At 38.3% G+C, this 15,166-nt stretch overlaps 1 protein-coding gene across 1 annotated transcript in view; it reads left to right on the forward strand.

Annotated features, from left to right (window-relative positions):
* The window catches only part of NELL1 (neural EGFL like 1), a 999,502-nt gene that overhangs the window by 746,233 nt on the left and 238,103 nt on the right, over positions 1 to 15,166 (forward strand). Inside the window, exon 14 of the mRNA XM_068977360.1 lies at positions 12,679 to 12,774. Coding sequence (XP_068833461.1) covers positions 12,679 to 12,774 — 96 coding nt within the window. The remainder of the gene's footprint in view (positions 1 to 12,678; positions 12,775 to 15,166) is intronic.

Consider the following 15,166-nt stretch of genomic DNA (forward strand, 5'->3'; position numbering starts at 1 on the left):
GCAGACAGTCAGGATTTAATGTCCCCCATTCCCAAGTTTTCAGTAATTTCCTGTTGAATTGCTTTTCCTTTTATATGATTCTCCAGTTCTACATTTCAGTGATTTTAAAATCCAAAAATGAATTTGCATTAAACATTTGATTCTGTCTACCTAAGAAAAAAATCACTCTTACTCTGAATGAAATTGAGTTGTGGAAAAATAAGGTAATATGGACAGTCCTAAAGCATCCACAAGACCAGTGGGTATCTGGTGAAACAGGCAGAGAAGAAATGGCCCACCTATGGAGTGGACCAAATCCTGCCTTCATGAAGCCCTAGCTAAGCCTCTCTCTGCTCCTCCTTCCTCTCAGTCCCTTTTCCAGGCCACTGAAGCCTCCTCTCCTACCTGGTCATGCTCCATGCCTCTATACCTCTGCAGATGCTGTTCCTCCCACTGACACTAACACCTTTGGCCCCAATCTGCCTGTTGCTTATTATTTATTTTTCTGATTCCATGGAGGCATCAGTTCTTCAGAGCCATTGTTGACCTTCCAGGCAGAAACAATCCTTTCCTTTCTTCTACCTCCTTTTAACTTTGTGTATCTGTAAAGCTGTATGGAATCTGCCGTCTGCTCCTTAGGGCTCTGCACTCGTGGTATCCTCTGCCGGGATCACTCTTCTGCTTGATTACTGCAGGGCTCACCCTTTCTCCTTTTGGGTCTTTTCTCAAATGCTGCAGTCTCAGGGCCTTCCGTGATCACCTGTTCTCTTGCAACCTTCCCCACTGGCACACTTCCCATTCTCCTGCTCTGCTCTATTTTTTGCTGTGCTTGTCATCATCTAACTTGGAATGCCACTGACATGTTTATTTTGTTATTCTGTATCTTCCCCCTAGAATATAAACCCATAAATTGAAATGTTTTTTATGTCCATTTGAGTAATGATTCTCAGAATAATCCTTTGTACAGAGTATACTCAATAAGTGTTTATTAATTACTAAATTAAGGGACTGTTTTCTCTCAGCTCTCATCATATTGACATTTTGGGCTGGATGATTCTTTGTTGTGAGACTGTCTGGTTCATGTAGGATCTTCCACAGTAACCCTGATTTCTACCCACCAGTAACATTTCTCCAGTTGTAACAACTAAAAATGTCGCCAGACATTTCCAAATGTCCCCTGGGGGGAAATTGCCCTCAGAGAGAACCACTGTATTAGAATCTCAGATCCTAAAAAAACAGAGGCCATATCTTTTTTCAGAGTATCTGGTGACAAGCGCATAGTAGATACTTGATAAACTTTTAAAGCTGTAATGATCGGACTTGATCAAATGGCTATCTCAAATTACATGATATAGTTATTTTATATACAAGACTGTCTACTCAAATATTTTAATTGCCTCTGTGTAGTTAATTTACTTTACCAACAAATATGGGTTCAGGTGTCACCAGAGTTCAGGATGATATAGAGGAAGTCAGAGTTGCAAAAATTGTGACTGTGATCCTTATGAATCTCATAGTCTAGTTATAGAAGCATATATATATGCTGCTGCTACTGCTAAGTCACTTCAGTCGTGTCCGACTCTGTGCGACCCCATAGACGGCAGCCTGTCAGGCTCCCCTGTCCCTGGGATTCTCCAGGCAAGAACACTGGAGTGGGTTGCCATTTCCTTCTCCAATGCATGAAAGTGAAAAGTGAAAGTGAAGTCACTCAGTCGTGTCCGACTCTTAGCGACCCCATGGACTGCAGCCCACCAGGCTCCTCCGTCCATGGGATTTTCCAAGCAAGAGTACTGGAGTGGGGTGCCATTGCCTTCTCCCACATATATATATAGGACCCCCTAAATTCAAGAGTGTGTTGTCTCTCCTTTCAATATATCCCACTCCCATGGAGTTCATCTTCTGTAACAGATTTTCTGTAAAGGTCTAGTGAGCAAATATTTCAACTTGGCATGCCATGTGATCTCAGTCGTAACTGCATCTATAGAAAGTAACACTTAACAGGTATTTTCTTATCTTTGCATTCTTTCTTCAGCTAAGACCAGCAGCTCAATTTGAACATTTCACAATTTATCTAAAGTGACTCTGTGCCCCTATCCTATTATAAAATGCTGTGGACCAAAGAAAATACAGGTATTTTCCAAGTGTGTATAAAACAAGTGCATGGTTTAAACTGTGGGTTTAGTGGGCTGAAAGCAAGTCATTGGATCATAGCTGCATTTAAAAATTATATACAACATAATTCAATACCATATATAAAGGCAATGCAGTACAATACAATCCAAGGCAATATGGTAAAAAATATTAGAATGGATTACACATACTAAGAGTAAACTTTATATTTCTGGCCATCTGTTTGTGCATGTAAGGGGTTTTTGATATAAAACTTATTTACTACAATTCTGTACTCAGAATGTACAATTCTGTGTACTCAGAATGATCAGCAAAACACTGTTTTAAACCAACGAACTAGAATAATAGATAGAAGAATGGAAAAAATCTATATGCCAATATTGAGGCAGGACACTATTGTGCCTTAAGATAATTAACAAATCCAGAAATTGGATGGGAGGTGGGATGACGGAGAGAGTGGTCTGTTGGTAATGCTCATAGAGATGCTCCTGGTTCCCCACCTGGCTTACTGTATTCTGTTCTTAATGTTCCATCTCTAACCTTGGTGTGAGTTATCAACACCTGCTCATTTTCTTCATCTCTTTGGTACCTTTCTGCAGGACAAATCTTTGACTTGAACTGTCTCTTTTTCTGTGCTTCTCAATCTGGCAAAAATTCTACTCCTTATTTCAGGCCTAACTCAAATGCCAGCTCCATTGCAAAGCTTTGCCCAGGTACACCAGGCATAATTGATCACATTCCCCTCCATGTTCTCTCAGCACTTTATTCATACTGCTACAGTGGCAGAGATCACATTTTAATGTACCTGGTTTTATATATGCCAGTCTCTGCTACCCTATTGTGAGTTTTTTGGGGATGGGGACAATTTTCATGGGTACTTTTAGACATCTTGGCACTCAGAATTTTGTCTGTACATGGCAAGTGGCCAGGCTGTAAGTGGAAACTGCTTAGTTGATGTGGTCAGGACTCTGGGCCTGAAACCCAGGATGCCACTTAGTAGTGGAGCAACCTTTGATAACCTCTCTAAGCTAGCTTTCTCATCAGAAAAGGAGGAATACGTGGAGAATGCCCAGCAGTTCTATAAAGATGAAATGAAATATTACATCTGCCAGCCACTTAATAGGTCTTCAAGAAGTGGAATTTACCATCACTGTTGTTGTCTTTATTAGTAGTACTGTTGAAGAGTGGAAAAGGCTATCAGAACCCCAGATACAAAAACAGATAGTAAGTATTAGGAAGGAAGGTGATTTCTGGGCAGTAATTAAATTATGAAATGTATTTAGTTCTGTGGTTGACATTGGAATGACATGAAAAGTGAGAATTGTACACCTTTGGATGTTTGGTTTTATGTATCAGAATAGCTGTTTGGATGATTTTCACTCTTACATTTTCTCCATATTTTATAGTTTTGGGTGGGAGATATTTGGAAAGATGCAAAAGGCGATTAAAATAACCTAATTTTGCTCCTGGAAGTACCCCATTGACTTAATGTTGTAAAGTTGGAGCAGAGTCTCTCAATCATGACACTCTTGCTATTTTGGGTCAAACAGTATGATGTTATATGAGGCACTGTGGGGTGCATTGTGGGATGCACTGTAGGATGTTTAGGAATATCTCTGTCCTCTGCTCACCAAATGCCAGTCACATGCTGACCCTACCTGCAATCTGGGACCACCAAAATGTTTGAGGGGGACTTTGATAAATATTATATGCTGAAAAAGGTGATGAATAAACCAAAAAGCAGACGTGGGCATGGGGATGATCTGACCTTTATTATTGACAGAGCTGGATTAGAGAACGTGAGTTTATATCTGTGAATCAGACTGGTTTCCTAGGAATAAACACAAAATACAATCAACTTACCCGCCAAATCCCAGGGAGAAAGTCATCATCAGGGAGGAGAGGAGAATTGATACCACTTGAAGGGAGCTGAGAACAACAGTCATGGAAAACTAACCAATCTGATCACATGGACCACAGGCTTGTTTAAATCAATGAAACTATGAGCCATGCCATGTAGAGGCACCAAATATGGACAGGTCATGGTGGAGAGGTCTGACACAATGTGGTCCACTGGAGAAGGGAACAGCAAACCACTTCGGTATTCTTGCCTTGAGAACCCCATGAACAGTATGAAAAGGCAAAAAGATAGGACACTGAAAGAAGAACTCCCCAGGTCAGTAGGTGCTACTGGAGATCAGAGGAGAACTAACTCCAGAAAGAATGAAGAGATGAAACCAAAACAAAACCAACACCCAGTTGTGGATATGACTGCTGATGGAAGCAATGTCTGATGTGGTAAAGAGCAATATAGCATTGGAACCTAGACTGTTAGGTCCATGAATCAAGGCAAATTGGAAGTGGTCAAACAGGAGATGGCAAGAGTGAACATCAACATTCTGGGAATCAGTGAACTAAAATAGATTGGAATAGGTGAATTTAACTCAGATGACCATTATATCTATACTGTGGGCAAGAATCCCTTAGAAGAAATGGAGTACCCATCATAGTCAACAAAAGGATCCGAAATGCAGTACTTGGATGCAATCTCAAAAACTACAGAATGATCTCTGTTCATTTCCAAGGCAAACCATTCAATATCACAGTAATCCAAGTCTATGCTCCCGATCAGAAATGCTGAAGAAGCTGAAGTTGAATGGTTCTATGAAGACCTACAAGACCTTCTAGAACTAACACCCCCAAACGATGTCCTTTTCATTATAGGGGACTGGAATGCAAGAGTAGGAAGTCAAGAAACACTTGGAGTAACAGGCAAATTTGGCCTTGGAGTACAGAATGAAGCAGGGCAAAGGCTAATATTGTTTTGCCAAGAGATTACACTGGTCATAGCAAACACCCTCTTCCAACAACACAAGAGAAGACTCTACACATGGACATCACCAGATGGTCAATACTGAAATCAGCTTGATTATGCTCTTTACAGCTAAAGCTGGAGGAGCTCTATACAGTCAGCAAAAACAAGACCAGGAGCTGACTGTGGCTCAGATCATGAACTCCTTATTGCCAAATTCAGATTTAAATTGAAGAAAGTGGGGAAAACCACTATACCCTTCAAGTATGACCTAAATCAAATCCCTTATGACTATACAATGAAAGTGACAAATAGATTGAAGAGATTAGATCTGATGGACATAGCACCTGAAGAACTATGGATGGAGGTTCGTGACATTGTACAGGAAGTAGTGATCAAGACCATCCCCAAGAAAAAGAAATGCACAAAGGGAAAATGGTTGGCTGAGGATCCCTTACAAATAGCTATGAAAAGAAGAGAAGCGAAAGGCAAAGGAAAAAGGGAAAGATAGACCCATTTGAATGCAGAGTTCCAAAGAATAGCAAGGAGAGATAAGAAAGTCTTCCTCAGTGATTGATGCAAAGAAATAGAGGAAGACAATAGAATTGGAAAGACTAGAAATCTCTTCAAAAAAATTAGAGACACCAAGGGAACATTTCATGCAAAGATGGCACAGTAAAGGACAAAAATGGTATGTATGTAACAGAAGCAGAAGGAATTAAGAAGAAGTGGCAAGAATACACAGAAGAACTGTACAAAAAAGATCTTCATTACCTAGATAATCACAATGGTGTGATCACTCACCTAGAGCCAAATATCCTGGAATGCGAAGTCAAGTGGCTTAGGAAGTATCACTATGAACAAAGCTGGTGGAGGTGATGGAATTCCAGTGGAGCTATTTCAAATCCTAAAAGATGATGCTGTGAAAGTGCTGCACTCAATATGCCAGCAAGTTTGGAAAACTCAGCAGTGGCCACAGGACTGGAAAAGGTCAGTTTTCATTCCAATCCCAAAGAAAGGAAATGCCAAAGAATGCTCAAACTCCTGCACAATTGCACTCATCTCACACACTAGTAAAGTAATGCTCAAAGTTCTCCAAGCAAGGCTTCAACAGTTCATGAACTGTGAATTTCCAGATGTTCAAGCTGGTTTTAGAAAAGGCAGAGGAACCAGAGATCAAATTGCCAACATCCACTGGATCATGGAAAAAGCAAGAGAGTTCCAGAGAAACATCTATTTCTGCTTTATTGCCTATGCCAAAGCCTTTGACTGTGTGGATCACAATAAACTGTGAAAAATTCTGAAAGAGATGGGCATACCCAACCACCTGACCTGCCTCTTGAGAAACCTATGTGCAGGTCAGGAAGCAACAGGCCATGGAACAACAGACTTGTTCTAAATAGGAAAAGGAGTATGTCAAGGCTGTATATTGTCACCCTCCTTATTTAACTTATATGCAGAGTACATCAAGAGAAACGCTGGACTGGATGAAGCACAAACTGGAATCAAGATTTCCAGGAGAAATATCAATAACCTCAGATATGCAGATGACACCACCCTTATAACAGAAAGTGAAGAAGAACTAAAGAGCCTCTTGATGAAAGTGAAAGAGGAGATTGAAAAAGTTGGCTTAAAGCTCAACATTCAGAAAACTAATATCACGGCATCTGGTCCCATCACTTCATGGCAAATAGATCGGCAAACAGTGAAATCAGTGACTTTATTTTCTTGGATTCCAAAATCTCTGCAGATGAAATTAAAAGACACTTACTCCTTGGAAGAAAAGCTAATACCAACCTAGACAGTTTATTAAAAAGGAGAAACATTCCTTTGCCAACAAATATCCATCTAGTCAAGGCTATGGTTTTTCCAGTAGTCATGTATGGATGTGAGAGTTGGATTATAAAGAAAGCTGAGCACCAAAGAATTGATACTTTTGAACTGTGGTTTTGGAGAAGACTCTTGAGAGTCCCTTGGACTGCAAGGAGATTCAACCAGTCCATCATAAAGGAAATCAGTCCTGAATATTCATTGGAAGGACTGATGCTGAACTTCAAACGCCAGAACTTTGGCCACCTGATGCAAAGAACTGATTCATTTGAAAAGACGCTGATGCTGGGAAGGATTGAAGGTGGGAGGAGAAGCAGATAACAGGATGAGATGGTTGGATGGCATCAGCGACTTGATGGGCTCAAGTTTGTGTAAACTCGGGGAGTTGTTCATGGACATGGAGGCCTGATGTGCTGCAATCCATGGGGTTGCAAAGAGTTGGACAGTAGTGAGTGACTGAACTGAACAGAAGTCAGCTCCCTCCCAAGAGAGAAGCTGGGTAGCTGTGGAATTTTGCTGAGCATGACCAGATCTTAATTATTTTATTTTCTCCCCACCTTTGGAGTTTATGTACATATAATCCAATTAGTTACAATCTTTAATCCATGACACCTTGTAACCATTAGTCCATGGTGGCCAGCTTTTATTTATTTAAATAGCTTGATCATTATTTTTAATAATGAAATTTTACACCTTGTAACCTATCATCTAAAATAAAACTAAAAATGGAGCAGTTTTTTAAATTCATAATCATGCAGTCTTTCTCCGCCTATCCTCCTGTTTTTCCCACCCTAGAAGCTTTGTGATGATATATGTAGTTTCCTAGTGTGCCAGTGGAATACATCTCTCTAGCTCCCCAGGGACAGAATGAGCAAAGCAGGAAAAGAGGGAGCAGAAATGAGCTTAATGAAGATGATACTTCAAGGAAACCAGGCGGGAGGGACAAGGACTAACTTCTACCAGATGATATTGAAACTTGTATGTTTCTTTATTTTTTCAGAATACAGAGTATCCCTAGCAACTAAATATATGCCAGTTATACTTTCATAGGATCATTCCAAGTGTTTAGAATTTGAAGGGCTATTATTTTTATTTACATAAAAATCTTTTTGTCATATTGAGCACATGATGATGATACTGGGCATCCACAAACCTGGTATCTGCAAACCCACCTTCTCATTCTATTCCTCTTTTAAAGTCCAAGTTTCATTTCACATACTGAGACTTTTTTAAACATAAGATCAATCTTTCTGTGGGTAAACTCCTGTAATTTTGAATTTTAAAATTTATTTTCTTGCAGAATTGAAAGAGTTCTTTCAAAAATGGAATCATACCATTTAAGAATTGATCTGAACCAATATCTCCCCTGGTAGTAAATTAATAACAAAGGGCAGTATAACTACAGATTTGAGTTTGTAATGTCATTGAATATCTGTGCTCTACAAGCCATCCTCTGGAACCTAAAATATGGTCAGTAAAGGAGTGACACACCCGTGATACCCGAGTTTTTCTGGATTTGCAGGGGAGCTGTGATTCCAAGTTCCATCGCAAACCACATATTACTACTGGGGTCACCAAGTCAAAGAAGGAGTGACAATGACCTCTCACTAAAGAGTAAGTGCCATAGCAGAGGGATCTTTTCACTACTGCCTCTCCAGAATCTAGATGAAAAACTGGAGCATTATCTTATTGGTATTTGGAAATGCAAAAACCTAGTGGTAAGTTAAGATAGTCACATCCAGCCCTTAAGATTATTCCACTTGCAATGCCCTGTGCTGGGTAGTGTACACTGGTGGTGTAATTTAATCAGCACAGCGTGGTGTTTTCATTTTCATCATCATGGCCTTTGCTCTTGAGAAAACAGGTCCAGAGGAATGAAATTACTTGCTTAGGTCACACAGCTGATAAATAAGAGCTCGGATTTGGACTGTGTGGTTCCTTCCATTCTGTCTTCTTATAAGCTAGAAAGACGTATGGTAGATGACCTGGGTTCTTGTGTTGGTTAGGCCAGCAACTAAGTAATACTATGCAAACTGTAGGTCCTCTGAGAACCAGAATACATGCTAGATTCATAGTTGATCAAGAAGGGTTTAACCAAATATAACCAATCTATGCATAATCTTTAGGGTGCAATAGTGTGTTCAGATGTTTTATGAGATATTCAAAGAATACTTGCACTCATCTTGATTTCCCCAGAGTTGCTTAAGTTTTGGATGACATCCTACTTTTTTATTTTCTTTTGTGTTTGAAATTTTTGGCATACTACCTGAGGTTCAAGGAGGCAAAGAATTTCTTCTCTATTCCAGATAATTTCCAATAATAATATGTGCAACAGGGTGAAATGTGAGCAAAAATGAAGTTTAGGTAATAGATGCAGGAACTGGCACAGCTCCCTATACCCCCTTCTTCAATGTACCCTGTGCAATTTGGAAAATTTTTTAATTCCCATTTGTAGTCAGTTCCCTTAGCCTTTAAGGAACTATGCAAAAAAGAAATATACCTCCTGATGTGGATACCAGGTTTCAAGTAAATCTGCATGGTGACTTATACAGAAGGGGTAAGACTTGGAAGGCAAAGAAGACTTTGAACCCTGGCTCTGCAGCTTACTACCTGTGCAGCCTTACAGGGGGACTTGATATCAGAGCCCCCATTTCGCCATTTTTATTTGGATAATAATAACATTAATATGTTAAACATATTACATACTCATTTCAAATATGTTAACATATAAATAACACATAAATGATGCATATGATACCACTCTAGTGGCAGAAAGTGAAGAACTAAAGAGCCACTTGTCGGTGAAAGAGGAGAGTGAAAAAGCTGACTTAAAAGTCAACATTCAAAAAACTAAGGTCATGGCATTCAGCCCTGTCACTTAATGGCAAATAGGGGAAAAAGTGGAAGCAGTGACAGATTTTATTTTCTTAGACTCCAAAATCACTGTGAATGGTGACTGCAGCCATGAAATTAAAAGACACTTGCTCCTTGGAAGAAAAGCTATGACAAACCTAGACAGCAAATTAAAAAGCAAAGACATCACTTTGCCAACAAAGGTCCATATAGTCAAAGCTATGGTTTTCCATTAGTCATGTATGGATATGAGAGCTGTACCATAAGGAAGGCTGAATGCCAGAGAATTGATGCTTTTTAGTTGTGTTGCTGGAGAAGACTGTTCAGAGTCCTTTAGACAGCAAGGAAAACAAACCAGTCAATCCTAAAGGAAATCAACCCTGAATATTGATTGGAAGGACTGATGCTAAAACTGAAGATCCAATAATTTGGCCACCTGATGCGAAGAACCAACTCATCGGAAAAGACAGTGATTTAAAAAAAATAGGGCTTTTAAAAATCAGATTCATATTATTTATGTGATGATGCCAAAATATAACCATGAGGCTTTTTCCAGGGTGACAAAATATAACCATGAGGCTTTTTTCAGTGATGCTGGGAAAGACTGAGGGCAAAAGGAGAAGAAACTGGCAAATGATGAGATGGTTAGATAGCATCACCAACTCAATGGTGGACGTGAACTTGAGCAAACTCCAGAGACAGTGAAGGACAAGGAAGACTGGCGTCCTGGAGTCCATGGGGATCGGAGAGAGTCAGACACAACTTAGCGACTGATCAACAACAATCTGATGTTTCCATGCTACTACTCTTAGGAGAAACTCAATCAAGCGCAAAGAACAATGAATGCCTGAAACCCACTTGGTGAAGCTGAACATCTTGTAGTTTGGGTTTATATTTTTTGGGTATTAGAACCTTTGTTCCTGGTCCATTTTTACAGTCCTAACAGTATCACTAGCAGTTGGTTTTATTTAACAGAATACATAACCCTGTTTGCCAAACATTATTTTAAGTCCCTTACAAATATTGACTCATTTCATCCTCACAGCACTCTGATTATTATATCTGTACATTTTTAGAACATCACAAACATATCATGCTTTCTTTATAGAAGCTCCTAATATCATTTCTGTTTAGGAGATGAGTAAATCAAAAGCACACACATATTATAAAACAGAAACAAGTCTCCTAACCAGGTCTGCTGCTGTGTGTGTGCGTGTGTGCGTGCGCGTGCTTGCACATGTGTATAAACAGATCTGGATCAAGTGCTCTTTGTGCCACGAAGAAACCCAAGCTTACCTTCCTGCTTCAAGCCCTTGCCTCCTTTGGGTACCACTTGAAACTTTTCTTAACCAGGTTTCTGTAATTTTTAGCTTGTGAATTTTTTTCCTGTTCTGTTATTAACTTTGAAGCAGAGCACTACTCTCAGTATCTTATTTCTAATGTCACCAGATCCCACAAGTGTTATTTGGGGAATGAGAGATATTTGTATATATATTGATGTATTTTTTGGTTTCTTATGAACATACTTAAGGCAGATATTGCCTAAGCCAGTGTTTTCTTAGTCACAGGGTACTGAGATGCAGGAAATAGGAAATGGTATTTGAACACCAAGGTACACACTCTACGTCCTCTGGCAGAAATAAAGCAGCTCACAATTAGTTACTAAGCAGCAGAATGTTAAATCATCGAAGGGACTTTAAATGATGTGGAAAATGACAATATTGTGAGAAGTTCTATGTAGTTGAACTAGCATTCAGTGATCTAAAGACATAATATGGCTTTTAAAAATTAGATTCATATTATTTATGTGATGATGCCAAAATATAACCATGAGGCTTTTTCCAGGGGGACATTTTTAATAACAATTAAAAATTTTTTTAAAAAAGCATTTTCTCGCTGAGCTCTCATGTGAATAAAAGAAATTCTGTGTTAACAAGTTGCAGTTGTTTTCATTAGTGAGAAATTGTGTACATTTAGAGCATGAAATTATTGGTTATCTAGCAAGGTTTTACAGTAAGGTATTTGGATGGAAGTATTGCACAATTGTTAGAACTGGAGTTTTTCTGTCAGAACAACCTGTAGGATCTTGGCTAATTCATTCATCAAGTACTTTTTAAGCATCTACTGTGTGCTCAGATTCTGAGACTGTGGTACCATATAGAGCAGAAGTAATCAAGTAATAGTACTTGCTATGATGGGTCTTGCAGTCTAATTGATGGAAGAGGTGATGATAACCAATTATTCATAAATAAAATTTATATTTAATACTTCAGAGGAGAGGTGCATGGGGCTATGCTCTGCTAGTGTGTAATCTGGTCTGGGAAGGTTAGTGGGTAGTGCTGAGATGGGGTTAGGATGACTTCACACTTCTTATCAAAAAGCTAAGTGAAGTCCACCCATCTTTAAACAGCATGTTTCCACTGAGGCATTTTCCCTAAAGGAATAATTCAGAACGTGTTAAGCATTTTTTTTTTTTCTATAAGGACAGGACATTGTTATTTTATTATAGAAATGTTGGAAACATCTTAAATTTTCAAAATTAAGCAATTAGTTAACTTTATTATGTTTTTAGAAATTGTATTGACTACTTAAAATAGTTTAACAATGTAAAAATGTTTTTATTGTAATACAAATGCATAGTAAAAAGAATATCTATAAAATAGTATTTTAAAAGCCTTCATCTTTGTCCCAACTCTTTTTCTAGTTCTTCGATATATTCTTTGATTTCAAGTATATCAATAGTCATATTAATAGCAATTGTAATAGCTCGTCATACTAGCTCCTGTTTAGCATCAAGTGCTTTACATCCATTATTTCAATGGATTGCATGTAAAAGTGAAATAGGTATTATATTTTTTTGTTTTTTTGTATACTGCAGCTTTTAAATGTGTCACCAATGATATGTATTCCCTGTGTAACAAAGAATTGTTTCAATACCCCTGCTATTTACCATGAATTTCCTTATTGCTGTTTTATCTAAGAGAAATCTCTTGTTTTTTTGTTTTTTTTTTTTTTTTTTGTGTGTGTATATGTGTGTTTGTGTGTGTGTGTGTGTGTGTGTGTGTGTGTGACAGCATTCTGCGAAGAGGGCTGCAGATACGGTGGAACATGCATGGCTCCCAACAAATGTGTCTGTCCTTCTGGATTCACAGGAAGCCACTGCGAGAAAGGTAAGGAAGCTCTTTCTCTAGGACTATAGTGCTGGGGGTTGACCTGATGCATTGCATCTTGTTGGTGGATGTGGCTTTCCCAAAGCTGAGTACCTTTTGATTACTGCATCTTAGACATCCTTCCTCTGAAAACAGAACTTCATCTGCCCTCCCTCCATGTGTCTAATTTAGCAAAGTCAAATCTTTTCCCTGCTACCATTTGCAGCATGCATTTTAGCGCTAATTAGAGATAAAGCCTGACGAACTGACCTGCCCCACTTGTCATCTATTGGGTAGCAACACAGGCAACCACTAGAGCTATAACAGTCTGCTGTGTGCGCGGAATGTAAATTCGAACCACGTGCTCCTTGAGTAACATTGCATTAAATAACTCCAGCAGCAGGTTTATTGGTGTGCTTGAGATTTTCTTCTAACAGTGGTTTACTAAGAACATTATCGTTCATGGACCTGATATTATAAGCCAGTTACTATTAATAAGAGTCCCTTATGTGCAGATTTCTATAAAGGTAGTGTTTACACTGGGCAGTACTTGGTGAAACACAGTTCATCAATTGAAGAAGTCCTCCTGTGTGTAAATGAAAGTGGTATTCAATGCCAATGTAACAGTATATGTATCAGTGCAAACAAGAGGTTTTTTTATGCCTTGTAAAAGTGAATATTTCAGTGTATTTCCCTATGAGTTTCATTAGGCTAAAATCACTGTATTATGTTTTTCTAAGTCTGGAATGTCACACTCAACTGGAAAAACAGAAATATAATGCTGTAGTCATCATGCCTCTTATTAGATGAGGGGAGTATGTTTTCATCTAATGCCAAAGATCTATGCAAAGCTCTTGCTTCCTTTCCTTCATGTTAAAGGGTTCTGAATTTAGACACTAATTTTTTAAATTAGCATGTTTATTATCCCCCCGCTTGTTTGACATATTACATTGTACTGTGAGTGTATTTGTAACACAGCCTGATCATTTTAAAAAGAGTCAAAATTTAACCACATACATTATTCAACAAGGAAATCAACAATGTGTATCATTGTTCCCATGTTTTGTAATAATTATCGATACATTAGATCATATTTATTAAACAAGTTACTTGATGTGTCTTTTAAAAAAGACATATAAAAGAGCCAAGTTCTGCCTCGGAGCAGAAGAGAATTGCCATGTAGAACTGAAGGATTCTTGTCAAAAGCAAAGTAGCTTAGCCCACAGGCTCTTATTGTAGTACATCAGATTTTAATTAGGTTTTATAAAATTAAGAAAAAAGCCACTAAAGTAAAAGTTCCTCATTATTTGCTCTAAAACTGCTATGCGTTTCTTAAATTATTATAGAATGTAGGAATTAATGGAGACAGAATGGTGATGATGATATAATGTTGATGATGATGGATTTTAATATTACTAATGATATACCATTTATCGTGTACTAATTATGGATTATGTCTTTTAAGGGAGTATTTTAGTATTAAGAACAAACAAAAGAGATATACATTATTATGCCCACTTTGTAGATGGCAGATGAAAGCTTCGGTAGATTAAGTAACTTCTGCAATTCTATGGAGTCAGTATTAGAATTGAGAATAAAACTCAATTTGTCTTCCACAAACTACATTATAAGCCCTTGCATGTGTTCCGAAGGATAATGCATGAACTTCCTATAAAATCTGGGTTCCTGGTGAATATGTGGGGGAGAGCCCATGAATTTACACTTTCACCAAGCACCTCAGGGTTGCTTGTTATAAACCAGTCATTATTATGTTGTCATGGTGATATTTAACCAGAGAATCCACTGTGAAGATCTTCTTTTTACTTCATAAAGAATTGGAGGAGAGCACTGATCTTAGACCAGAGCTTGAGTCAGTGTCAGCCCAGGAAGAATTAATTATGGTTTCTCATGGCTTGCTGATTTGACCTCTGTACTTTTCTCTCCTCAATAAGTGGCTGATTGAATCAGTACTTGCATTCTGGTCCATAATGTGGAACAGAAAATATCAAGGTAAAGGAGAAAATCAAGACCAGAGGCAAAAGACAGGCAGACATTGGCAGGTCATAGGTTCCTAGATGAATTTAGAGATTGAGAATTTCTTACTTTTGAAAATGTATACAGTTGCAGTAAAGTAAAGAAAAAGAATAAGGTTTCTCTGTACGTGATATTAACTTCCATCTGTAGCAAACCATATTGACCAGTATTCTAATTCCAGGAGATTTTTTGGATGAAGTACATATTTTTCCAATCAGTTATGTGCAGGGGGTCTATGGGAATTATGGGACTCTTTAAAAACTGTGTTGTGTCTTGTTGGAATTATTTTGTCATGCTCACTATTAGCAGTAAACATTAAATAATTCCACTTGCCTTTGAATAGTGATGCTAGACGTTGTGAGACACAGGTGCAAAGGAG

Source organism: Capricornis sumatraensis, chromosome 8, assembly GCF_032405125.1.
Source record: "Capricornis sumatraensis isolate serow.1 chromosome 8, serow.2, whole genome shotgun sequence".
NCBI lineage: Eukaryota > Metazoa > Chordata > Mammalia > Artiodactyla > Bovidae > Capricornis > Capricornis sumatraensis.